Here is a 26,912-nt window from a genome sequence, read left to right on the forward strand (position 1 = left end):
GTAATTTTGGGTGGAGAAAAATTATTGTCAGAATAGAAGTTTGCATTGACTGGCCACCACAGTCTCTGAATTTGGAGAGAAACTTACATGAGAAGCCAATGATAGTAAGAAAGCTGCTTGATAAGCATGGTGATTTTAGTGACCTCAACTGTGATGGTATACAATGTCTTCATCTCTTTGTTTGAACCCTCAGGATAGTGTTCACCACTTTTTTCTGGACACTAATGACTTTATTTTCCTTCTTCTAAACTTAATGAAGATTATCCTCTTCCTTTAATGCATTTTTTAAATCCGATCAATGATAATTTACAGGGGAATAGGTATTCACTTTGGTCAACTACTACAACCAACTGTGGTTTTATTACATGTGCTTTTCAGCCATTGTGTTAAATATGGGTTAAGGCTTGGTTATATGTTTCATGCTGGTCAGTTTGATGCATTCCTTTATGGTTAAAACTCCTTAGATGCTTTTTTCTTTTCTACATTGGAGGTAGTCAAGGCATCTTGATTTAAAAAGCACGTGTTAAAAAAAAAAGTATGATCATGTGGAAAAAGTGAGTTTAGAGAATGGCAAGTGTGCTAAATACGCATATATGAGTTTGTTGGATGCCTATACGTATTTGTTCAAAGACTGGATGTGAATACAGAAACAGGAACACAGTTTCATACAGGTAGGGTGATGCGATTACAGCGTATTTTCTTCCTTCTAAAAACTGTTTCGGAGAGAGGAAACTGTAAAGGGAAATTCAAATAACATAAAATACAACTAATAACACTTTACCTACCAAATGCATCTATACTTAAAACATCATAATCTTTATGTTGGTCAGCATTTAGAATTATGCAGGCTTCTACATGGCTGGTATATTGATCTCAAACATTGCTGTTATAACTTTCTGGAGGCAAAATTTGTATACTGGTTCTGATGTATATTTTGTAATATGGATAAAAAGCCTTCAAAACAGGCAAATTCGTTGAACACTCCTAAGAATTCATGTGAAGGAAATAATGAAAGATATTTATATTGATTCTGGCCACCTATTGTAATATTGTTGGATTGTTTAGGAAGATTGAAAGCAACTTAAATGTCCAAGAGTATAAAGGAATGGGTTAAGTAACTTATGTTGCATCTCATACAATAGAAGGGTCTGCAAGTGGATTCTGTAATGTTTAAGCCACCAGGGAGGCCCACAGATAATGTAGAAGAATGCAAACTGTTAAGTAAAGAGAGCAAGTTATAAAACCCTATGTGCAGTATGAGCCCATCTTCATTACACACGTGAATAAAAGGCTGGAATGTAATATTTCAAAATATTAAGAATAATTAACTCTGAGGGTTATAGATAAGGTGATTTTTAATCATCTTTTTATGGGTTCTGTATATTCTAAAAATTTCTGCAATTCATATGTGTTACTTTTTACTTTAAAAAATCTATATTAAAATTTTTCTTTTAGTGTTGTTGGGTTCCATTTAAACAATAAAAAGCAAAAAAAAGAATTTTATGCTTCCTGGATATGAGGTGCTTTTGTAGAAAAGGTAAATACGGAATTTATTAATACAAAGACATTTATTAAATATGAAGCATTCAATGAACCCTAATAGAAAGAAGATATCCAGTCCTGAAGGTCAAGCGCTAATGTCGGTTTATAATGCACTAGAAGTCAGGTTGGTGTTGTAGCAACTTGTGAAGACTTTAACATAGACAGACCAGAGAAGACCTGGATACATCTTAGCTCTATAGAGAAGATATAGATACATCCTAGTTCTGTATTTATTTATAACAATACTAGCCAAGCAGTTATGAACACAGTACCTCCTGCATAGCAAGTGCACAAACATCTGTTGGGTTGAAATGACTCATTTATGGGAATTGGCCTATCACTTGAACAAACTTATCAGCATTTCCTGACTTTTGTACCCATTATGCTCAGTCCCTCAGTTGTGTCTGACTGTCTGCAACACTATGGACTTTAGCCCGCCAGGCTCCTCTCTCCGTGGAATTTTCCAGGCAAGAATCATGGAGTCAGTTGCCATTTCCTACTCCATTGTACCCATTAAGGTGCAGATTTTTTTAGTGCTTCCACTAGAATAAATATATCATATTATCCGTAAAGCTCGTTTATTCCAGTTCCATCTTCAGCCTCCAGTCCCATGTAGGACCATCCAGTCCCATGTTTAAAGTTATTCACTGGACATTTAAAATACATTTAAATCCATTTCTTTTTGCCATATCCTTACATTTATTGATCTAAATTTGAAACTCTTTGTTTACTCACCCAAGTTTAGCTACTGCTTTCCCACTTGCTCACTTACCTGACCAATGTGTGGCAACACGATCCCCGTAAGCTTGCCTGTCTAGTTGAAGATGATTGTGTGCACACTCAGGGCCAGTTCAGTCTTGTTCCCCATTCCTGCTAGTGGTAGCCTTGTTTGCTGGACATAAAGGCCTGAACTCCTAATTCCATTCCTTTGCATTCATGCTGTCTCTATCCTGTTGGAGACTTGGAATAGATAAAACTGTAATATTACAATACTGTAATATTGTAAGGCGATGAAGAACTACCTTAAGACACTTCAACTTTGAGTCCCCTCTTCTGCCTAGCTCAGGAGGGCCAAGGCTGATTTTTCCCCACACCCAGATGTAACTCATGCTCTGTTTTCTATACAATAGTGTAGTCCTCCAAGGCAGAGAGTGCGAACACCAAATGCAGTCTTGTGCTTTCTTCTTTCTTCCTGTTCTCTTTTGAGAGTGATGTTGATTCATTTACTAGCAATTGCTTTTCTAGTCAGTGAAAAAGAGCATGCAATAGATTCAGTCCTGATTTCCACAATTTCATAGCCAGAGCCTCAGTTCTGTTTTCCTGTCTTGAAATGGGGGTGCTTTCCTGGTGGTCCGGAGGCTAAGACTCCGTGCTCCCAATGCAGAGGGCCTAGGTTCTATCCCTGGTCGGGGAACTAGATCCCACATGCCACAACTGAGAGTTCAAATGCCCCAACTAAAGATCCTGCATAGTGCAACGAAGATGGAAAATCCTGCATGTGGAAACTAAGACCCAGCACAGCCAAATAAATAAATAAAAATAAATATTAAAAAATTATTCCGAAAAAAAAAAAGAAAGAAAAGGGGTATAGTCCACAAACCAAATCAGCATACTTTTAGCTTATCAAGCATATGCACAGAATTGTTTCTCATACATTACAAATGATCAGGACTCAGGAGGCCCCTTTTCTCTATTCTCTCAGCAGCTTTTCTTCATTCCCTGATTTCTCTCATTGGTGTTGCCTTTAGGGAACTCATATCCACTTTGCGGTTGGTAGAGAAATACTTTCTCCCTTCAACCTCTCTTTTCTCCCCCAACCCAACCCACCCTCATGGCTCTGCTTTCTCTTTTATACTCTTTTCCTTCCAACCTTCAGATTTTCTCTTATTCTTGTGAGGTTTACTAGTTCTCTGTCCTGAGTTGGCTCTGCTTTATTCCCTGGTTGGCTGTTGGAGCCCTGAGGGTCTAGCAGAGAGAGAAGGGGAGTGAGAAAAAGACCTTCACAGTAATCTGACCTTTAGGTAAGACATCTGAAAAAAAAAAAATCTTTCACACTTTCCAAATTAACAGTTCTACAGGCATTTCCTATGTGATGTTTTGCTAAAAGAATGTCTGCATTTGTCATCCAGCCAGATAACTCTGGGAGAAGGAACAGAGTAGGAAATAAAAATCCATTCTCTTAGAGGAAAACATAGGCAGAACACTCGACGACATAAATCAAAGCAAGATCCTCTATGACCCACCTCCTAGAGTAATGGAAATAAAAACAAAAGTAAACAAGTGGGACCTGATTAAACTTAAAAGCTTTTGCACAGCAAAGGAAACTATAAGCAAAGTGAAAAGACAGCCCTCAAAATGGAAGAAAATAATAGCAAATGAAACAACTGACAAAGGATTAATTTCCAAAATAGACAAGCAGCTCATATAACTCATCGTCAGACAAACAACCCAATCAAAAAGTGGGAAAAAGACCTAAACAGACAGTTCTCCAAAGGAGACATATGGATGGCTAATAAACACATGAAAAGGTGCTCAACATCACTCATTATTAGAGAAATAGAAATCAAAACTACTATGAGATGTCACCTTACACCAGTCAGAATGGCATCATCAAAAAGTCTACAAACAATAAATGCTGGAGAGGGTGAGGAGAAAAGGGAACGCTCTTGCACTGTTGTTGGGAATGTAAAGTGATACAGTCACTATGGAAGACGGTATGGAGATTCCTTAAAAAACTAGGAATAAAACCACCATATGACACAGCAATCCCACTCCTATGCATATACCCTGAGGAAACCAAAATTGAAAGAGACACATGTATCCCATTGTTCATTGCAGCACTATTTACAATAGCTAGAACATGCAAGCAACCTAGATGTCCATCAACAGATGAATGGATAAAGAAGTTGTGGTACATATACACAATGGAATATTACTCAGCCATGAAAAGGAATGCCTCTGAGTCAGCTCTGATGAGCTGGATGAACCTAGAACCTATTATACAGAGTGAAGTGAGTCAGAAAGGGAAAGATAAATATCATATTCTAATGCATTCTAATCATATATATGAAATCTAGAAAAATGGTACTGAAGAATTTATCTACAGGCCAACAATAGAGAAACAGACAGAGAACAGACTTATGGACATGGGGAGAGGGGAGGAGAGGGTGACATGTATGGAAAGAGTGACATGGAAACTTATATTACCATATGTAAAATAGATAGCCAATAGGAATTTGCTGTATGGAAACTCAGGAAACTCAAACAGGGGCTTTGTATCAATCTAGAAGGGTGGGATGGGGTAGGAGATGGGAGGGAGGTTCAAAAGGGAGAGGATATATGTACACCTATGGCTGATTCATGCTGAGGTTTGACAGAAAACAGCAAAATTCTGTAAAGCAATTATCCTTCAATAAAAAATTAATTAATTAAAAAAATCCATTCTCTCCCATTGTTGAAGGTGGCAGTCAAGACAGCTAAACAATAATACATTACACACATATAAAACTTTTATCTGTGAAATTTTGCCAAATTAATTCAGGCATACCTTTCAAAAAGAACTTTGGCTATGGCATTCTCCCTGGAAAGCATTCCACAAGTAAGCAAAGCAAGACAAACAAAAACAGTATAACAGTATAAACTGTTCTGGAGAGTTTTAGAATGAGCTTCTCTGGGATTTGACATCTTTTCAGCAGCCCTAGAATCAATGGCTAGTTGAAAATTATCATTATAAAGGTGCACAAGATCAGAGAGAGCTGAAAATTGGTATAACTTGGATATTGGCATAAGTTGGAAATATTTTATGGTCTTTCATGTATTTGTGTTCCATCCTTAAATTCTGAAACTAGTCCGCTTTCATCCATTTTGGTGTAAAAATATGCTACATAAAGATAATTTCAGCATCTCTCTTCCTAAATTCAATTCTGAAAACCCACAAGAATTCAAACCATGGTAAGAAACTAGGATTTAACAAGTGACTATATATCTGCTTTTATATAGGTTGCCTGTGTCTGATTTAACTCTAGAAACAGAAAAAAATGGTCATTAAAACAATACATGCTGGCATTTGTGGTCCAGCAGATAAGCAGACAGTTGTCTGTTCCATTTGTCATTGTTATTTGGAAAAAGCATTCTCTTCTATACTTTGAGTTGTTATAATGATTAATGATCTATTTATTATTTGGAATCAGTTTAATTAGATTCAAGATATTTGATAATTTGTTGTATAATGAAGTCCCAGCTAACAAATCTCTCATGACCCCAACTTTTTCCCTCTCCTTGCAGACTCAGCTATTAAGTTACCCTGAGCTAATTTTGAAATCTAATGATGAATTTGGATGATTTGTTGGAACAAATTTTTATTTTCACCTACCTTTCTTATCTCCGTCTCTCTGTGTCATCATTCCTTTATTTTAGATTCTCCCTTTCTCACCCATTTTTAAAAAATGACTTAGTTATTAGTGTCCTTAAGTAAACTCCTACAGATAGATATACATCCTAATTATGTGAAAACTCTACATGAAATATAAACAATTAAGTAAAATAGTGATTTCCTTCTTTTTAAGTTTTTTTTTCCCTTATTGCCAATCACATGAGAAATTTTCTTTTTCTATTTCCTTATTGCTATCTATTGTTTATCCTGTGGAAAAAAATAGTCCATAATCATGGGTGAGAAAAGCAGAAGCAGTACTGGGTATATAAATTTTTATGAGAAAGGAAAGGAAACCCATAGTTTTAAAGGAGTGATGTTACATATAATTGTCAGTGACATCAGTTTGTACAATCTTGAAAGAAGCTAGAAATGAATCTTTGGGAGACTCATAACTGTAGGACAGTAGGGAATATGGGAAAATTAACTTGGGATCCAACTGAGGAGAATCAGAAAAACCCGGCTAAGGAGTTTTTCTTTTTTTCTAGTAGCAAGAGAGATTAGCTGAAGTAGTTTTTAGCATGAGAGAGATAAGGAAAGCAATAGTTTAGTACGATTGCTGCTGCTGCTGCTGCTAAGTCACTTCAGTCGTGTCCGACTCTGTGCGACCCCATAGACGGCAGCCCACCAGGCTCCCCCATCCCTGGGATTCTCCAGGCAAGAATACTGGAGTGGGTTGCCATTTCCTTCTCCAATGCATGAAAGTGAAAAGTGAAAGTGAAGTCGCTCAGTCATGTCCGACTCTCAGAGACCCCATGGACTGCAGCCTACCAGGCTCCTCCATCCATGGGATTTTCCAGGCAAGTGGAGTGGGGTGCCATTGCCTTTTCCACAGTAAGGACAGTGATGATTTTAGTTTGGGATGTGCTCAGTTTGAGACATCTAAGTGGAGATGTCTAGAACGTGGTTGGAAATTCAGGACTGGAAATTAGTAATCAAATCTCATTGAAAAAAATTGAAAGTTATCCAATAGGGGTTGGAATTATAATTCAATGCGAATCACTTAGATACATTTTTAAAAACATTGGTACGTCTTCTATGATGATGTTTCTGAGCAAATGTACTTAGTGAGAAGAGCAGAGAGTTGAGGACCTAACTTTGGAATGTTGGATAATTAACAATTAGAGACAGAAGCAGACATACAGGCATTAAGAAAGAATGTGAAGAGGGAAGGAGAAGTCAGAAAAGAAAGAGGAGAACCAAAATGATATAGACTAATAAGGGCAAAAGGAGGAGGAAATTTCAAGAAGGAAGTTAAGTTAAAGAGAATGAAGACTGAGAAGATGCTGAGGGATCTGACCCATAGGAAGTAAATAATAATCTTCACGTGACCAAGTCATCATTAAATAGTGGGTAAATAATGAAAATTATTTTCTGCAGTTCAAGTCAATAAATATTTATTAGCTACCACGGATGTTTTTCCCTTGTCTTTCTCAAACTGAGTAACAGTCAATACAGTTTTCAGATCTACTACATGAAGTTTCTTTGAGTCATAATGGGATCTGGGATGAAGATGATTCATTAGATGGAGTGAAGTTGATTCATCAGATGGAGCTAAAGAGGAACTATCATTTCTTCTGACCCAAAATTTCACTCTGTACTATAATATTGGCAAGTGAGAATAATTTTATTTATTTATTGTTTTAGTAACAACACCTTTTCTTTATTAAACAGGTACTCTGTACCAGTACTGCACATATGATAACTCATTTAATTCACTCACAACTCTAAGACAAATATCCTCCCACTTTACTTAAAAAGCAACTGAGACACTGAAAGATTAAATAACTTGCCCAACTTCATTCAGCCAGTACTGTGCCCATCTCGGATATATACACTGGAATCAACCACAAAGCTGGTTAACAATACAGATGCCCACACATCTCCAGTGACTGCCGTTAGTCATGGGATACAGGTCACAACATAGGTTAAGCGCTGACTCCAGTTCTAGGCTACCTCAGTTTAGAATTCTGAACATTGTGTTTGGTAGTTTTGTGATCTTGGGGCACTTATTTCTCTGTGCCTCAGTTTCCTCATCTTTAAAACAGAGAATAAGGAGATACTTTTAAGGAGACACTTCACTGCCTTTTTCAACCATATTATGCTACCCTCTGACTGACCCAGATCATAGTCTACAAATGAAATGTGATACTATTTAAAGATTCATGTTTGGTTGAGGGGTGGGCTTGAAGTTTAGGTTATATAAAAGAATGACTGCTTTGGGGACTGAAATCTTGGAAATTTTGCTAACTAGAGAGATGGTATTCATCTTAAGCTCCATTTCTACTTAAAATAGTCCTGTAATAGCTGTAAAGAAAGTCAGTCAAACGTTTACTATCTGTCTCTTTGGATGGAACACAGAATTTGTGCTCAGAAGATGTTACTTTTTAAAAAATATTCACTAGTTTCACCTCTAAGTTTTTTCTATTTGTAGCTCAGTTGCCTTAAGTGTGATCTTTTCACTTCTCCAAATGTCACTGAACCCTGTTGTCCTTATGCTCTGGGCTCCCTTGTGAATGGAACCAGCCCTAGAGGATACTATGTGTGAGTGTGTGTTAGTTGTTCAGTTGTGTCTGTCTCTTTACAACCCCATGGACTGTAACCTGCCAGACTCCTCTGTCCATGGGATTCTCCAGGCAAGAATACTGGAGTAGGTAGCCATTCCCTTCTCCAGGGGATCTTCCTGACCCAGAGATCAAACCTGGGTCTCCTGCACTGCAGGCAGATTCTTTACAGTCTGAGCCACCAGGGAAGCTAAAACAGCTAAAGTGGAATATTTGGGCAGAGGGGAAGGAAATCTCTCTAGAGATAGCTTCTTGCCTCTTTTCCCTAGGATGATTGAATTATTGTGATTTTATTACAGACGCTGAAAAGATTATCCTCCAAGTATAAGGCAGATAAAACCTATCCTACAACTGTGGCTGAGAGGCCCAAGAATATCAAGAAAAACAGATATAAGGATATTTTGCCCTGTAAGTTTCATTTCTCCCTTTAAACTTGTACCTTTTCCCTAATTCAGTCATCTTATCTCTTTTTACCCATTGGTTGCTATTCCTAATCCTGGATCATGGCTTTGACAAATTAGTTTGTACTGTATATGACTACAAAAGAACATTCACTCATTCATTCACTCTTTAATCACTTATGAGCATCCACTATTCACAGTGCTAGTTTCAGACTTACAGAAGCCCTCTGACCAAACCCTCTTAATTAGTCTTTCTTTTGTATTATAGATGACCATAGCCTAGTAGAACTGTGCATGATAACCTCTGATGAGGATTCCAGCTACATCAATGCCAACTTCATTAAGGTACATTGAATATTCTGTATTTCTCTAGGTACTTAAAAAAATGGGGGTGGGGTGGGGGGTGGAGGAATACTAGACAAGAAGAAGAGCATGTTTTTTGTAGTTACCCCATGTAATTTCTCTTTCCCTTTAGGGAGTTTATGGACCCAAGACTTATATTGCCACCCAGGGACCTTTGCCTACAACTGTCCTGGACTTCTGGAGGATGATTTGGGAATACAGCATCCTGGTAAGTGCAGAGTTTTTTGGGGTCAGTTGCTAGAATTTTGGTGTTCAGGCAACTTTAGTCAAAATCACAGTCACTATTGTTCAGGGAAACAAAAGTTCTCGTTCTAACAGTCTCATTTGTTAACAAGAATTTATTGATTTGAACAGAGAAAAGGGAAGTGAGGACAAAGAAAGAAGAGTAGGAGCAACATTTTATAATTTATTAGGATTTCTTTTTCAGTTATAAAAAAAAAAAACAAAAAAAAAGTACGACACTTTTGGACTCTGGGACTCATGTATTAACTGCTTTTCTAACTGTATCAGTGTTTAAGTCTCTATTTTATCACCCTAGATCATTGTTATGGCGTGCATGGAGTTTGAAATGGGAAAGGTGAGTTGCTGTTTAGTAAACCTAAAGGAAAAAAGAAAACGAAGGGGGAAACTTGGTAGCAGAATTTTCCTTAACTGTGACTTGGTAGACATTTATGCTCATCTTCCTAGTCTTCAGTTTGGGAATGCCAAATGATTCTCAAGGCTTTTTTTTAAACCCGTGAGAACCTCTTTTGCCCATTTCCCCTGTGTTTTAAAATAAAAATAAAGTATACTTTTTAAAATAACAATTCATTTTCCCGTTGTTATTAATCAGACATTTTAGACTGCCAGTCAGAGCTCCTTTTGTGCCACTTGGCAAGGCCTTCACTAACCATGTATGGCTGGTGAGCACTTGAAATATGGCTGGTGTGGCTGAGGAACTCAGCTTATCTTAATGCATTTAAATTTAAAGAATGATATTTAATTCAGTTATTGGAAAATCTAATTTGGAACTTGGGTATGTGAATCTTTTTCAACCATAGATTTTATGAAATCTAAATGGATATAAAATATTTCCAATGAAAATTTAGCATAGCAACTGAAACATGCTTTAAATATAAAATATATACTACATTTTGAAGACAGTTTAAAAATGTCAAATATCTAATAACCATTTTAGTTTGATTACAACTTGAAATTTTTTTTAATTTATTGGGCTTAGATATATTATAACAATTAACCCTACTATTTTTTTTCATTTTTGAATGTGGCTATTAGAAAAGTCTTAATTATATATGTAGCTCATATTATATTTCTATTGAACAACACTCTTTGAAACTACTGTTGCCATTCTGAATCGATACAATTCCAATGAAAACCAAGGGAACTTGGGGTTTCAGTTAGCTGGTGTAGCTTTGTTTTAATCCTTTTGAAATACTGAAAATGTCAGATCCCTATTTCTACTTTTTGAGACTTCCAGGAAGTCTTAAATTTGTATATCCTTTAAGGTTTGTTTTCCCATCTTGTTTTCCCATCTTTGGAAAATTCAGATTTGTGTTGAAGTCCAAGGGCATTAGAAATTCCTAACCTAGGGTAAAGAACACAGCTGAATTTGCTTCTGAATGGGGGATAGGGTTTCATTGTCCAGGAAAGACTAGAATATATGGAAGGAAATCACCACCTTTTGCTTTGTGCAACAGAAAAAATGTGAGCGCTACTGGGCTGAACCAGGAGACACGCAACTGCAACTTGGTCCTTTCTCCATATCCTGTGTAAGTATGATGTCTGTCTATTTCCGCTTTGGCTGAGCAGATGCTCCAGAACCTACTTTATAGAGAGTAGTTTTTGAATATTAGTCTTTGAAATAACTAATATTTTGATTTACTTCTTAGGAAGCTGAAAATAGAAAATCTGATTATACAATCAGGACTCTAAAAGCCAAGTTCAATAGTGTAAGTATAGAACACTAAATGTAAACTCAAAGCCCACAGAGACCAGGCAAGTAAATGTACATGTATATGATGCAGTCTGGACATATCATAATAGGGGATGGAAGGGCCTTTGATGTTCTGGATAGCCCATAATATCCAAAAGAGACCTTTGATGTAATCTGTGTTCCCCACCCTATTTCACACCATTGGCCCACATATAAAATGATATTATTTCTAGGGTGAATAGAGGCTGGGAACCAACTTGAAAGCTCAGACTCCTCTGTTTCTCTAAGGCAAAGGGATTTAGTACCTCAGCCTGCCTGTGACTCATTTAAAGGATACCAGTTGGGAAGCTCTGGTTTGGACCATTTTCACATCTACCTTCTCTTGTGAGTAGATAGGAACAGGCCAATAGTGAGTGACCTGAAATTACTTATAATTGTTCTTACAGGGCATCTGGTCTGTAGGGAAGAAGATTACATAAATTGCAAAAAAGATAAGATGCTACTTAGTAAGACAGAGTCATCTTGTGATAGAATGAGGTGACATGCTAATCTTGAACTCTCCTTTTATCCTGGTTATTTCTATAGGAAACTCGAACCATCTATCAGTTCCATTATAAGAATTGGCCAGACCATGATGTGCCTTCATCTATAGACCCTATTCTTGAGCTCATTTGGGATGTGCGTTGTTACCAAGACGATAACAGTGTTCCCATATGCATTCACTGCAGGTATGATGCTGTTGTGTGAACCTTCTCCCCAGAATAAACCAAATGTCACACTCAGGCCAGGACTTCTGCTTTTAACCAAAGGAAGACTGACTTTGTTGGAACTTAAACCCTATGTAGATGTAGGTTTCTAATTTGAGGCTCATGTTTTCCAGTCAGTCAGAAAGGAATCAAGTTTAAAAATGAGAATGATTGAAAGAGAAAGGTCAATAGAAGAAACTCTGATAAATTCAACCTGAGAGTTAATGATTTTTTTTTCTGGTAAATTACTTGTGAACAGCACAGCTCTAGAGATGTTTTGCTGTGAGAACTTGCCTAAGACCTGTCCTGAGGCTTGGTGTAGTCTGTGGCAACTGAAAAACGTGTTCTGGGAAATGGTAGGGTTTAGACAGTTTCATGGTCTCTAGATTTCTTCTTCCTCAAATCTGCTGGTGAAATTTTTTAGCTACAATCCACTCTCTGCAACTATACATGCTACTGTGATCTTTCATTTCAGTGCTGGTTGTGGAAGGACTGGTGTTCTCTGTGCTATTGATTACACGTGGATGTTGCTAAAAGATGGGGTGAGTTTTTCTCAATAGGCACTTGCTATTTTCTTAACCTTGTTACTTTCAGACTTAGAAATTGTCTGGTTCTTCAAAACATCTATCTTTAGGATTCTAGAATATTCACTTGTAGATTGGCTTTTTCAGACAATTAACTTAGTTCCTAAATTGGTGGTTCTCAAAATGTGGTCCCCAGACAAGAAGCATCAGTATCACCCGGGGAACTCATTAGAAATGCAAACTTTTGGGCCCCACCTCAGATGAACTGAAGCAGAAACTCTGGAGGGGGTGGGGCCGGCAAGTTCTCCAGGTGCTTCTGGAGAGTAGTTTTGATAACCACTGTCCTAAATCATAGTTACCCTTCCTTTAGCCAGGTAACTTGCATTAACAATTTTGCTGCTTTCTGTCAAACCTTAATATGAATCAGCCATAGGTATACATTTATCCCCTCCCTTTTGAACCTCTCTCCCATCTCCCACCCCACCCCACCCCTCTAGATTGATACAGAGCCCCTGTTTGAGTTTCCTGAGCCATATAGCAAATTCCTATTGGCTATCTATTTTACATATGGTAATGTAAGTTTCCATGTCACTCTTTCCATACATCTCACCCTCTCCTCCCCTCTCCCCATGTCCATAAGTCTATTCTCTATGTCTGTTTCTCCATTGTTGGCCTGTAAATAAATTCTTCAGTACCATTTTTCTAGATTTCATATATGTGCATTAGAATATGATATTTATCTTTCTCTTTCTGACTCACTTCACTGTATAATAGGTTCTAGGTTCATCCAGCTCATCAGAGCTGACTCAGAGGCATTCCTTTTTATGGCTGAGTAATATTCCATTGTGTATATGTACCACAACTTCTTTATCCATTCATCTGTTGATGGACATCTAGGTTGCTTGCATGTTCTAGCTATTGTAAATAGTGCTGCAATGAACAATGGGATACATGTATCTCTTTCAATTTTGGTTTCCTCAGGGTATATGCGTAGGAGTGGGATTGCTGTGTCATATGGTGGTTTTATTCCTAGTTTTTTAAGGAATCTCCATACCGTCTTCCATAGTGGCTGTATCAATTTACATTCCCAACAACAGTGCAAGAGCATTCCCTTTTCTCCACACCCTCTCCAGCATTTATTGTTTGTAGACTTTTTGACGATGGCCATTCTGACCGGTGTGAGGTGGTATCTCATAGTAGTTTTGATTTGCATTTCTCTAATAATGAGTGATGTTGAGCACCTTTTCATGTGTTTATTAGCCATCTATATGTCTCCTTTGGAGAACTGTCTGCTTAGGTCTTTTCTCCACTTTTTGATTGGGTTGTTTTTCTTGTATTGAGTTGTATGAGCTGCTTGTCTATTTTGGAAATTAATCCTTTGTCAGTTGTTTCATTTGCTATTATTTTCTCCCATTCTGTGGCTTGTCTTTTCACCTTGCTTATAGTTTTCTTTGCTGTGCAAAAGCTTTTCAGTTTAATCAGGTCCCACTTGTTTACTTTTGTTTTTATTTCCGTTACCTTAGGAGGTGGGTCATAGAGGATCTTGCTTTGATTTATGTCATCGAGTGTTCTGCCTATGTTTTTCTCTAAGAGTTTTATAGTTTCTGGTCTTACATTGAGGTTTGTAATCCATTTTGAGTTTATCTTTGTGTATGGTGTTAGGAAGTTTCATTCTTTTACATGTAGCTGTCCAGTTTTCCCAGCACCATTTATTGAAGAGGCTGTCTTTGCCCCATTGTATATTCTTGCCTCCTTTGTCAAAAATAAGGTACCCATAGGTGCATGGGTTTATTTCTGGGCTTTCTATCTTGTTCCATTGGTCTATATTTCTGTTTTTGTGCCAGTACCATAGTGTGTTGATGACCGTAGCTTTGTAGTATAATCTGAAGGCAGGAAGGTTGATTCTTCTGGCTCCATTTTTCCTTCTCAAGACTGCTTTGGCTATTCGGGGTCTTTTGTGTTTCCATATGAATTGTGAAAGGTTTTGTTCTAATTCTGTGAAAAAAGCCATTGGTAATTTGATAGGGGTCACATTGAATCTGTAGATTGCATTTGGTAGTATAGTCATTTTCACAATATTGATTCTTCCTACCCAGGAACATGGAATACCTCTTCATCTGTTTATGTCATCTTTGATTTCTCTCATTAGTGTCTTACAATTTTCTGTGTACAGTTCTTTTGTCTCCTTAGGTAAGTTTATTCCTAGATATTTAATTCTTTTTGTTGCAGTGGTGAATGGGATTGATTCCTTAATTTCTCTTTCTGATTTTTCATTTTTAGTATATAGAAATGCAAGTGATTTCTGTGTATTGATTTTATATCCTGCAACTTTGCTAAATTCACCGATTAGCTCTAGGAATTTTCTGATATTATCTTTAGGGTTTTCTATGTACAGTATCATGTCTTCTGAAAACAGGGAGAGCTTTACTTCTTCTTTTCTGATCTGGATTTCTTTTATTTCTTTTTCTTCTCTGATTGCTCTAGCTAGGACTTCCAGAAATATGTTGAATAATAGTGGAGAAAGTGGACACCCTTGTCTTGTTCCTGATCTTAGGGGGAATGCTTTCAGTTTTTCACCATTGAAAACAATGTTTGCTGTAGGCTTATCATATATGGCCTTTACTATGTTGAGGTAGTTTCCTTTTATACCCATTTTTTGAAGAGTTTTAATCATAAATGGGTGCTGAATTTTGTCAAAGGCTTTTTCTGTATCTATTGAGATTATAATATGGTTTTTATCTTTCAATTTGTTAATATAGTTTATCACATTGATTGATTTGTGTATATTGAAGAATCCTTGCATTCCTGGAATAAACCCAACTTGATCATGGTGTATGAGCTTTTAGATCTGTTGCTGAATTCTATTTGCTAAAATTTTGTTGAGGATTTTGGATCTATGTTCATCAGTGATATTGGCCTACAGTTTTCTTTTTTTGTGCTGTCTTTGTCTGGTTTTGGTATCAGGGTGATAGTGGCCTCATAGAATGAGTTTGGAAGTGTCCCTTCCTTGGCAATTTTTTAAAAAGTTTTAGAAGGATAGGCATTAGCTCTTCTCTAAATATTTGATAGAATTCTCCCATGAAGTCATCTGGTCCTGGGCTTTTGTTTTTTGGGAGATTTTTGATCACAGCTTCGATTTCAGTGCTTGTAATTGGGTTGTTAATAATTTCTATTTCTTCCTGGTTCAGTCTTGTAAGATTGAACTTTTCTGAGAATCTGTCCATTTCTTCCAAGTTATCCATTTTATTGCCACATAGTTGTTCATAATAGTCTCTTATAATCTTTGTAGTTCTGCATTGTCTGTTGTAACTTCTCCTTTTTCATTTCTAATTTTGTTGATGAGTCTGGCTAAAGGCTGGTCAATTTTGTTTATCTTCTCAAAGAACCAGCTTTTAGTTTTATTAACCTTTACTATTGTTTCTTTCATTTCTTTTTAATTTATTTCTGCTCAGATCTTTATGATTTCCTTCTTCTCCTAATTTTCGGGGGTTTTTTGTTCTTCTTTTTCCAGTTGTTTTAGGTGTAAAGTTAGGTTGTCTATTCGATGTTTTTCTTGTTTCTTGAGGGAGGATTGTATTGCTATAAACTTCCCTCTTAGAACTGCTTTCACTGTATCCTGTAGGTTTTAAGTTGTCATGTTTTCATTGTCATTTGTTTCTAGAAACTTTTTTATTTTCTTTTTGATTTCTTCAGTAACCTCTTTATTTAGAAATGTGTTGTTTAATCTCCACGTGTTTGTGTTTCTTACAGTTTTTTTTTCCTTGTAATTGATATCTTCGCTCGTAGTGTTGTGGTCAGAGAAGATGCCTGATATGATTTCAATTTTCTTTAATTTACTGAGGTTTGATTTGTGACCCAAGATGTGGTCTATCCTGGAGAATGTTCCATGTGCACTTGAGAAGGTGTATTCTTCTACATTTGGATGGAATGTCCTGAAGATATCAATGAGATTCATCTCATCTAATGTATCATTTAAAACTTGTGTTTCCTTATTAATTTTCTGTTTTGATGATCTGTCCATTGGTGTGAGTGGGGTGTTCCCTCATTATATTTTTAACTTCAGACATTTGATCACCCAATGTGATATCATTCTGAAGAGTTTCTTCAGTATTTCATAGGCTCTAAGTAATGGTGCAAGTGATGAAAAACCTCGTTAGTTTTAAAAGTGCATTCTTTTTTTCTAGATAGGAACAAAAGAGTAAGATATTTTTTCCTTTTATTTGATAGATAATTCCTGAGAACTTCAGTGTTTTTAGTTTGATCCAGGAAATGCGAACACAGAGGCCTTCATTAGTTCAAACTCAGGTATGGACTATGGTGAATAATATAACATGTCTGAGTCTGGTTCCATCTCTTTATTTGGTAACAGCAAGGCATCCAAAAATAGCTGACTGCTTTACTATCGAGGGTTTTGGTCCATTTCCACTTCCTCTAACTCTAAATATCCCAATATTTTTCCTGTATCCCTTGCCCTGGACCAAATTCCTTTCATTCCTTATATTTTATTGTCTGTTCAGAAAATATTAAGAAAGCAATATTTCTTACAAAGGATATTTAAAAAAAATCTACAAACTATTTGACCTATTGGAAAGAAATAGCTGGGTCAGGTTAACCTGAAATTTTGTGGTGGTAATTCATTTCTGAAACCATACAAAATTAGAGATTTGTAATTTCTTCTTCAGGAGATGGTAACAGAATCTGGAGAATTATATTATTTTCTTCATTTTAGAAAATAATAAAAAGTTTAAAAATCATCCATAATCCTGTCACCTAGAGAGAGTCACTGTTACTATTTTTCTATAGTTTTTTCCTGGTCCTTATTGTATGCATATTTAAAAAAAATTTAAAACTCCACAATTACAACAATCTTATATATATATATATATATATATATATATATATGATTATATGTGTATCATAGTATATGATTAACCTACCCCAGAGTGCTCATACCTATTCATTCCATTAGAAATGCTTTCCACCTGTTCTCTCTTCTCCAGCTCACATTCTACCTCTTAGGTGAAACATTCCCAGCCCAAATCTCTCACATTCTATAATATTTCAGCACCCACATGTGTCTGACTCTTTGCGACCCCATGGACTTCTCTAACAATGGAATTCTCCTGACAGGCTTCTCTATCCATGGAATTCTCCAGGCAAGAATAATGGAATGGGTGGCCATTCCCTTCTCCAGAGGATCTTCCCAACCCAAGGATTGAACCTGGGTCTTCTGTATTGTAGGCAGCTTCTTTACCATCTTAGCCACCAGGGAAGCCCAACACCCATATTGTATCCATATTTCAACACTAATAATTTTACCTATATTTCTAAATGGCCTCCATCTTTAAGATAGAGTTAAGCATTCACCCATTCATTCTTTCATCAAACAGTCATTGTTTTTTTTTTAGGAAAGAGACCTTTTTCACGGGTATCTCTGATGACTCAGGGATAAACAATCTGTGTACAAAGTGAGAGACGCAGGAGACATAGATTCCATCCCTGGGTTGGGAAGATCCCCTGGAGGAGAGAGTGGCAAACCACTCCAGTATACTTGCCGGGAAAATCCCATGGACAGAGGAGCCTGGTGGTCTACAGTCCACAGGGTCACAAAGAGTTGGACACGACTGTAGAACCTAAGCACACAGCACATTTTGCATAGTTTGTTAGAACTATTTCTTATTGCTAAAATAGTAAGACCCTAGTGTTTAAAGCTGGAGAAGGCAATGGCAACCCACTCCAGTACTCTTGCCTGGAAAATCCCATGGATGGAGGAGCCTGGTAGGCTGCAGTCCATGGGGTCGCAAAGAGTCGGACACGACTGAGTGACTTCACTTTCACTTTTCACTTTTGTGCATTGGAGAAGGAAATGGCAACCCACTCCAGTGTTCTTGCCTGGAGAATCCCAGGGACGGGGGAGCCTGGTGGGCTGCCGTCTATGGGGTCGCACAGAGTCGGACACGACTGAAGCAACTTAGCAGCAGCAGCAGTGTTTAAAGCACTTACAAATGAACTTGAACACAGGTTTAGAAGTAAAACAATGACAATGGCACTTTAGATGTTTTTATGTAAAAGTTCTAAATCAAAGGGAAAAAATTAAGAGCTATTATAATATAAACCTTCTGTTTGGCCCACACAGGTTTTCCACTAATAGTTAGTGGAAAAAGAGAATTCTTTTTCATGTGTATGACTGTAGGTGTTTTCTATATTCAACCTTTATTTTATGTGAAATGAAATGTTTATGTGAAATGAAAGCATTGGCTGGTTAAGGCTGTCAGACTTAAGGCCAATCCATGTAGATGTATAAAGATTCCAGGAAGTATGCAACCTAATTGTATAACATTAAACTGTATTACTGAATCAATAAATAAAGCCATACATCATTTCAGAAAAAGTCCATGTAAGAGTTGGAAGACAGCTAACATAGTTTTAAGTGAGCTTTCACATTTTGGCATTATCAACAACTATTTGGACAAATAACTTATCTGCTGTAGCTGCTTTTTCTGATACTGCTCTAACCAGGAAACAGCACTGTAACCAGATGAGTGCTTCCTGTCTGATTTTCCTGTCTTCTTTAGAAAAAATTGAAGAGTGGGACAATGGCTATGTTGGATGATACAGACTCTGCACTATTCTCCTGCTACAATTATTTTTGGCAAAAGTTATATTTTGTTTGTATACGATTGTGTGAAGTGTCATTGAAAAACCTGAATAGGCCTATTTAGATGAAAAATAGATCCAAAAATCAAGTGCTTGAGCAGGTACAGAGGCAAAAACAAGGTAGTAAAAACCCATAAACCTGTAATTATAGCAGTCTCATTTCTCTGCAGTGGAATTCCTTTATAACCACAAATTTCCAAACTCTATTTAGTGGTCTTCTTTTCTTTGGTATCCTTTGCTAAGACAGAATTTCAGCAGCTTGATCCAAATGCACTAAACTAAGAGTCAAAGGTTCAGGTACTAACCCAAGACATTGAAATTACTTCTGAATGATCTCAGACAAATCATTAACAGGGTTAACAACCTAGCTACTTTACAGATCAACTGTGAGAGTCATATTGAAGCTATCTGTTGGCCATCAACAACATTAATCTACCTTTTCCCAGAAGAGATGAATTACCCCCGAAAAAATGCATCTGGAATGAAATAAAAAACAATTTTTTTTTGGCCATGTGGCATGCAGAATTTTAGTTTCCCCACCAGGGATCAAACCTGTGCCCCTTGCAATGGAAGAGCAGAGTCTTAAACACTGGACCTCCAGGGAAGTCCCTGGAATGAAAATTTTAAAGTGTGAGCAAACTTTTGTGAGAGAGGATGGTGGAAGGAAAGAGAAATAAGAAAGTGGGGTTAGAATATAAAAAGCATGCTGCAAGGTCCTTGTATATTAGCTAGAGGTAGATCAAATATTTAGCTGTTTCTAGCATCCTAAAAATGTTTTGAAACCTGACATGGGCTGCACAGACATAAGGCACTATCATTAAACTAATGTTTCAGGTTGCTATACTAGGATTTGATTGGTGTTCATACTCCTGAGATTCTGTTAGTTCACCAAGATTTGTTTATTTTCATTTGTTCCGGTTTGCGATGCTCTTCAGCAACAGTATGAACTGGTCTACAACGCTGTATTAGAACTATTTACGAGACAGATGGATATTATCGGGGATAAACACTCTGGAACAGAGGTACATTTTAAATTTTATGTTTTGTAAAAAAAATGTTTTCGTGTTGATTTTGGTCAAAGGATCTCAGATTAGTTGCAGGGCGACTTATAATTTATCATCACAACTAAACTGGAGTGTCAGATGTGCATGCGGCTGCACTATAAATCTCCTGTGAAGAAGGACAATTTAATTGAAGTATTTTAACTTAGAAAATTAATGTCTTGGTTAACCTTTTGCATACCATTTTAAGCTCAATTTAGAAACCATAGGAGTGGGTGAAAGGGCAAGCATATATTCTGTTTTCATGTTTTAGACAGTCATGCAGCAAGTTAGAAGTTAGAGTGACAATTATAAAGTGAAATTGTAGTTGAATACTTTACATGATTTTTCAGGTTACTCAAGCTTCGTTTTGATGGCATATGTATCATCAAATTTTGAAAATATTTTAGAATATCCAAAGGATTCTTAGCTGAAAATGTTGGGTATGAAAACAATTATGATTTCACCAAATTCTAATTGAAAAATATTGAGCATTCTAAATACGTTATTTTGAGCTCATCACAAAAATTGATGTCAAATATTTGGAATCACAAAGTATTAGATTCTGAACAAACCTTAATAAGACTAAATTATTGACTGACCTTCCAGGGTGTATGTAATATATACAAATTAATTAAAATTTTGACACCACATTTTGTATTATGCATCTGAAAATATTCACTGAGTACCTACTGTTTTCACAGTATTAAGAATACAAAGTATATAAGATGTGACTCTCACAACTCCTATCACTTGAATGATGAAGCATTTGGAGTGAAAAAGAAAAAATAAAAAAAAACTCTTGAGGCTAGAGAATGAACTATGCAATCCTATAGTGAATGTCAGCTCTGAAGAAAAAGTGTAGGAGAAGGAGATGAAAACAAGAATATAGTTGCCAGACATTGTTACTTACATCCTGTTCATGCCTACTTCGTTGGCTCGTAGTCCCAAAACAAGTTTAAATAACAGAAGTGATTGCATGACCTAATTTTAGTGGAAGAGATTCTCATGTTTTACTACTAACTGTGATGTTGATTTGATTGGAGTTATTTTATTTGTTTATTTTATTATCTTTTTTGGCTGTGCTGGGTCTTCACTGCTGTGGGAGGGCTTTCTCTAGCTGTGGCAAGTGGGGGCTACTCTCCGTTGCCGTGTGCAAGCTCCTCATTGTGGTGGCTTCTCTTGTTGCAGAGCATGGGCTCTAGGTGCATGGGCTTCATAGTTGCAGCTTGCGGGGTTTAGAGTATGGGCTCAGTAGCTGTGGTGCAAGGGCTCAGTTGCCCCATGGCATGTGAGATTTTTCCAGACCAGGGATTGAACCTGTGTTTCCTGCACTGGCAGGCAAATTCTTCTGGACCACCAGGGAAGTCTGAGATATATCTTTTAATTGTTTAAAGGAAGTATTAATTGACTTCTATTTTATTAAGAATTTTTTCAGAAAGAACGTTGAAGTCTATCAACTGCATATCTTTGCATTTATAGAATGATCACATGGATTTTCTCCTTTGACATGATGATACAGTCATATCCTTGCTTTTCAAATAAAACCTTCTTGAACAAAGAATATTCTCCTAACATGCTGGTGGAGTATGTGGTTTAATACTTTAGGTTCTAGGAAATGTCAGTACTTAGATATAGCCCATGGCTCCAGACAGTTGAGTTGTTTGGAGTGTGCCCTTAGTCAATAAATAGGAACATAGGAACATAGGAACATGGTTCAACCTCCCACAGAAGGAACTGATTAACCTCAGCCAAGGAGGACTTCTGTTTCTGGGAATATCAAGTAGATATACTTTCCCCTATTCTTTCCACTAAATACAACTAGAAACCCTGGACAACATACATATAAAATAAATATAAGAAGACTCTGAAAGATGGAGAGAAGACAGACCATCTAGGAACACTGGGACCCAAGGAATGACATGAAGGTGAGTTCCTTGAGTTTTCTTTTTCTTCATATATCACAGATTTGGAACTGAAGAAACCAACAAATTGGACAGACAACAATAAACCAACAAAATCCTGCCCTCTCCAGTCAAAGAACCAGGAAAGGGGCAGTCCAGCAAACCAGAAAACTTTAAGATACTAAGTATTTTACTTCAGTCAACACCAAAGAAAAAAATGGCCCCCAACCCCACCTATGCCAACAAAGAAGTGGAGAGCCTAGATTTCCATCCTCACAAAAATGGTAATACAGAGAAGGACAACAGGTCAGCTATAAATACTCTATCAGAAGGACAGTGTTATGTGTCATTCTTGTGATCAATCTAATAAAGAAAAATATACAAGCATTTAAAACAAGAAAAAGTCAAGTAAAGAGCTAGGAGTTTTATTTCCACTGGCCTGAAATGAGGTTTCCCTGCAGTGTCAATGGAAACCAGGTGGGGAGCCTGAGTTTCTACCTGGCAGTAACCTGGTACCCCAGCGTCTCTCCACTGATGGAGTGTCAGAAGAGGCCTAGTGGAGAGTCAGGACTTTCAACATTATCCAGCAGTAATGAGACCACCCAGACCATGGTGTCAATAGAGACCACCTGGAGAGCCTCTCCCATGGTGTCTCCCTTCAGGTGTTAACAGAGACTGTGAGAAAACTGGTGGGGACTGAATCCACTTGGCAATGGCAAGGCAGTAATGAGGTAGCACCCCCACCCTTCTTCTTTCCCCTGTCAGAATGGGTTTTTAAAAGCTACCCCAGTTAAAAGAGAATAATATAACAATACAAAAACATCTAGATTTCATGTGAAAAATCATTTGTCATACCAAGCACCAGGAGGATCTCAAACCAAATGAGTAAAAGACAATCAACAGATGACAACACTAAGATGACAGAGATGTAAGGATTATCTGACAAAGATTCTAAAGCAGCCATGATTAAAATGCTTCAGTGAGCAATCACAGGCATGTTAAAACAAATGAAAAAATAAAAAGTCTCAGCAAAGTAATATAAAGACCTTGCAAAGAAAGAGAAGATATAAAGAAGAACCGAAAAGGAATTTTACATTTGAAAAATAACGGTAATGGAAACAAAACAGCTCAGTAGAATGGATTTAAGAGCAGAGTACAGGACACAAGGAAAGAATTAATGAATTGAAAGACAAAACAACAGAAACTGCCCAATTTAAGCAATAGAAATAAAATAGACTAAAAAATAAAATAAAAATAAAATATAGAGCTTTAGGAAACTAAGTGACAATAACAAAACCCCTAGCATTAATGTCATTGATGTCCAAGGAGGAAAGGAGAAAAAAGGCAAGTCTAAAAAAGTACTGAAATTCTCATCATAAGTAAACTTCAGAAAACTAAATAAAAAAATTCTAGGAAGCAGCCAAAGAAAAATGATATTAACTGAAGGGCCGAAATAATTAGAATGAAAATTAATATGTCATCAGAAAACATGGGGGCCAGAAGGAAGTGGCACAGTATTTTACAAGTGCTGAAGGAAAAAAGCTTGTCAACAGATTTCTACATCCAGTAAGAAATATCCTTCAAGAATGAAGGCGAAATCAAGACACTCTCAGGTGAAGAAAAACTAAGGGGATTTGTTGCCAATAGATAGACCTACCCTAAGAAAATGGCAAAGCAATTTTTCTAAATAGAAAGGAAAGGAAAAAATAATATGGTAAGCAACATGGGTAAATATAATAGGTTTTCCTTTTTCTCTTGATTTTTCTAAATTATTTAATGATTGAAGTGAAAATTATAACATTGATATGGTTCTAAATGTATTAGAAGAAATATGTAAGGCAACTGCATTATGAAAAAGGAAGGGTTATACACGTAAAGGGAGGTAAGGCTTCTGTATTGAATTAGTAAAACAGTAATACTTGATGCTTTTGAACTGTGGTGTTGGAGAAGACTCTTGAGAGTCCCTTGGACTGCAAGGAGATCCAACCAGTCCATTCTGAAGATCAGCCCTGGGATTTCTTTGGAAGGAATGATGCTAAAGCTGAAACGCCAGTACTTTGGCCACCTCATGCAAAGAGTTGACTAATTGGAAAAGACTCTGATGCTGGGAGGGATTGGGGGCAAGAGGAGAAGGGGACGGCAGAGGATTAGATGGCTGGAAGGCATCACTGACTCGATGGACGTGAGTCTGGGTGAACTCCGGGAGTTGGTGATGGACAGGGAGGCCTGGTGTGCTGTGATTCATGGGGTCGCAAAGAGTCGGACACGACTGAGCGACTGAACTGAACTGACTGAACTGAACACTTACAGACTTTGATATGGTGTAATTACTAGAGCCACTCCTACAAAAACTGTACAAAGATATATTTTAAAAAACATTATAGGTAAATCAAAATGAAATTCTAAATATGCAGGAAAGAGAAAAAGGCAGGAAAAAGAAATGAGAAATGAAGAACAAACAGAAAACAACAGGTAAAGTTGGAGACTTTAGCTCTACCACATTAATAATTACACTGAAAGTAAGTAGTACAAATATACCAATTAATAGACAGATTGGCAGCATGTATTGATAACATGACCCAACTATATGCTGTTTGTAAGAAATACGTTTCAAATATTTAAGTTGGTTTAAAATAAAGGATTAGAAAAAAATATATTGTGTAAACATGAATAAAGGGAAAGCAGGAGTAACCATATTAATAACAGAGAGACCTCAGAATAAAGAGTTATTCTCCCACAGAAAGGGAGGGATATTGTATAATGATAAAAGGGTCAATCCACCAGTAAGATGTTTTTAACAATCTTAAGTGTGTATGGACCAGACCTGCAAGATAGGTGAAGCAAAAACTGATAGGATTAAAAGGAGCAATAGAAAAATCCACAGTTATATTTGGAGACTTCAATACCCCTCTCTCAAAATTTATAGAACTCAGCAGGAACTGTGCAAGAATATGTGAAAACTTAACACCACCACCACCAACAGGACCAAATTGATATTTATAGGAGTCTCCACCTAATAACACAAGAATATACATTCTTTTCAAGTCCTGATTGAACATATACCAAGGTGGATCACATCCTGGGCCGTTAAACAATCTCAAAAATATAAAGAATTGATATCATATAGAATGTATTCTCTGAGTTCTATGGAATGAAAATCAAAGTTGATAACAGAAAAATAACAAGAACCAAGTACTTGGAAACCACATAAGACTCTTCGAAAAAATCCACTGACTCAAAAAAGGAAGTTTAAAGAGAAATTTCTGAAAACCACATTGAACTGAATAAAAATACAAAAATACCACATATTGAGATTTGTCACACACAGCTCCAGAGCAAAGTTTATAGCACCTAAATGCATACAATAAAAAATTGTTATTGTTGTTGTTTAGTCACTAAGTTGTGTCCAGTTCTTTTGTGACCCCATGGACTGTAGCCCGCCAGGCTCCTATGTCCACGGGATTTCCCAGGCAAGAATACTGGAGTGGGTTTCCATTTCCTTCTCCAGGGGATCTTCCTGACCCAGGGATCGCGACAGAGGAGCCTGGCAGACTCTAGTCTATGGGGTTGCAAAGAGTTGAACACAACTTAATGACTAAACAACTAACATATATATATACACACACACACGTATTAAAATATAAAATATATGTATATATATATATCACATCTTGTTTATTCATCTGTTGATGGACATTTAAATAGCTTCCATATCTTAGCTATTATAAATTGTGCTGCTATGAACATAAGGGTGCATGCATCTTTTCTTCCTTCTTTGTTGAAAACAAGTTTCTTTTTTAAAAAAATAATGTTTTTTAATTATAGTTTTGTCTGGATATATGCCCAGGAGTGGGATTGCTGGATTTTATGACTTCAGTTTTTTGAGGATCCTCCATACTGTTTTCCATTGTGACTGTACCAATTTACATTCCCATCAACAGTGTAAGAGGGCTCCCTTTTCTCCCTACCCTATCCAGTAATTGTAGAATTAATGATGGTCATTCAGACTGGTGTGAGGTAGTACCTCATAGTTTTGATTTGCATTTCTCTAATAATTAGCAATGATGAGCATATTTTCATATGTGTTTTGGCCACCTGTGTATCTTTGGAGAAATGTCTAGGTCTTCTGCCCTTTTTTCGATTGGATTGTTTGTTTTTTTGTCATTGAGTTGTATGAGCTGTGTATTCTGGAAATTAATCTCTTGTTGGTTATATTATTTGCAAATATTTTTCCTAGTTCCTAGGTTGTCTTTTTGTTTGTTTATGGTTTCCTTTGCTGTGCAAAAGCTTGTTAGTTTGATTGGGTTCCGTTTGTTTATATTAGCTTTTATTCTGTTGCCTTGGGAGATTGACCTAAGAAAACATTGGTACAATTTATGTTAGAGAATTCTCTTCTAGGATTTTTATGGTGTCATATCTTATATTTAAGTCTTCAAGCCATTTTGAGTTAATTTTTGTGTATGATATGAGGGTGTGGTCTAATTTCATTGTTTTACATTCAGCTGTCCAACTTCTCCACCACAGCTTGCTGAAGAGACTGTTTTTCTCCATTGTATATTCTTGCCTCTTCTGTTGAAAATTAATTGACTGTAGGTGTGTGGGTTTACTTCTGGGCTCTCTATTCTTTTCCATTGTCCATATGTCTGTTTTTGTGTCTTTTTTCCATTTTTGAGTTGGTTGTTTTTGAGTCTTAGAAGTTCTCTAAATATTCTGGATGTTAATCTTTATCAGATATATGTGTGTTGCCCTTTCACTCTGTTGATTTTGCACTTTGATGCATATAAGTTTTTAATTTTCATAAAATCTAAT

The 26,912-nt window shown here is 36.7% G+C and overlaps 1 protein-coding gene across 1 annotated transcript in view; it reads left to right on the forward strand.

The window, feature by feature from the left end:
• PTPN22 (protein tyrosine phosphatase non-receptor type 22) overlaps positions 1-26,912 on the forward strand; it is a 57,471-nt gene that overhangs the window by 7,872 nt on the left and 22,687 nt on the right. Inside the window, exons 2-11 of the mRNA XM_070779798.1 lie at positions 8,835-8,943; positions 9,205-9,281; positions 9,412-9,507; positions 9,838-9,876; positions 10,997-11,068; positions 11,189-11,248; positions 11,818-11,960; positions 12,454-12,520; positions 16,730-16,807; positions 20,095-20,181. Coding sequence (XP_070635899.1) covers positions 8,835-8,943; positions 9,205-9,281; positions 9,412-9,507; positions 9,838-9,876; positions 10,997-11,068; positions 11,189-11,248; positions 11,818-11,960; positions 12,454-12,520; positions 16,730-16,807; positions 20,095-20,181 — 828 coding nt within the window. The remainder of the gene's footprint in view (positions 1-8,834; positions 8,944-9,204; positions 9,282-9,411; positions 9,508-9,837; positions 9,877-10,996; positions 11,069-11,188; positions 11,249-11,817; positions 11,961-12,453; positions 12,521-16,729; positions 16,808-20,094; positions 20,182-26,912) is intronic.

The sequence above is a fragment of the Bos indicus genome, chromosome 3 (genome assembly GCF_029378745.1).
Source record: "Bos indicus isolate NIAB-ARS_2022 breed Sahiwal x Tharparkar chromosome 3, NIAB-ARS_B.indTharparkar_mat_pri_1.0, whole genome shotgun sequence".
In the NCBI taxonomy this organism is placed as follows: Eukaryota; Metazoa; Chordata; class Mammalia; order Artiodactyla; family Bovidae; genus Bos; species Bos indicus.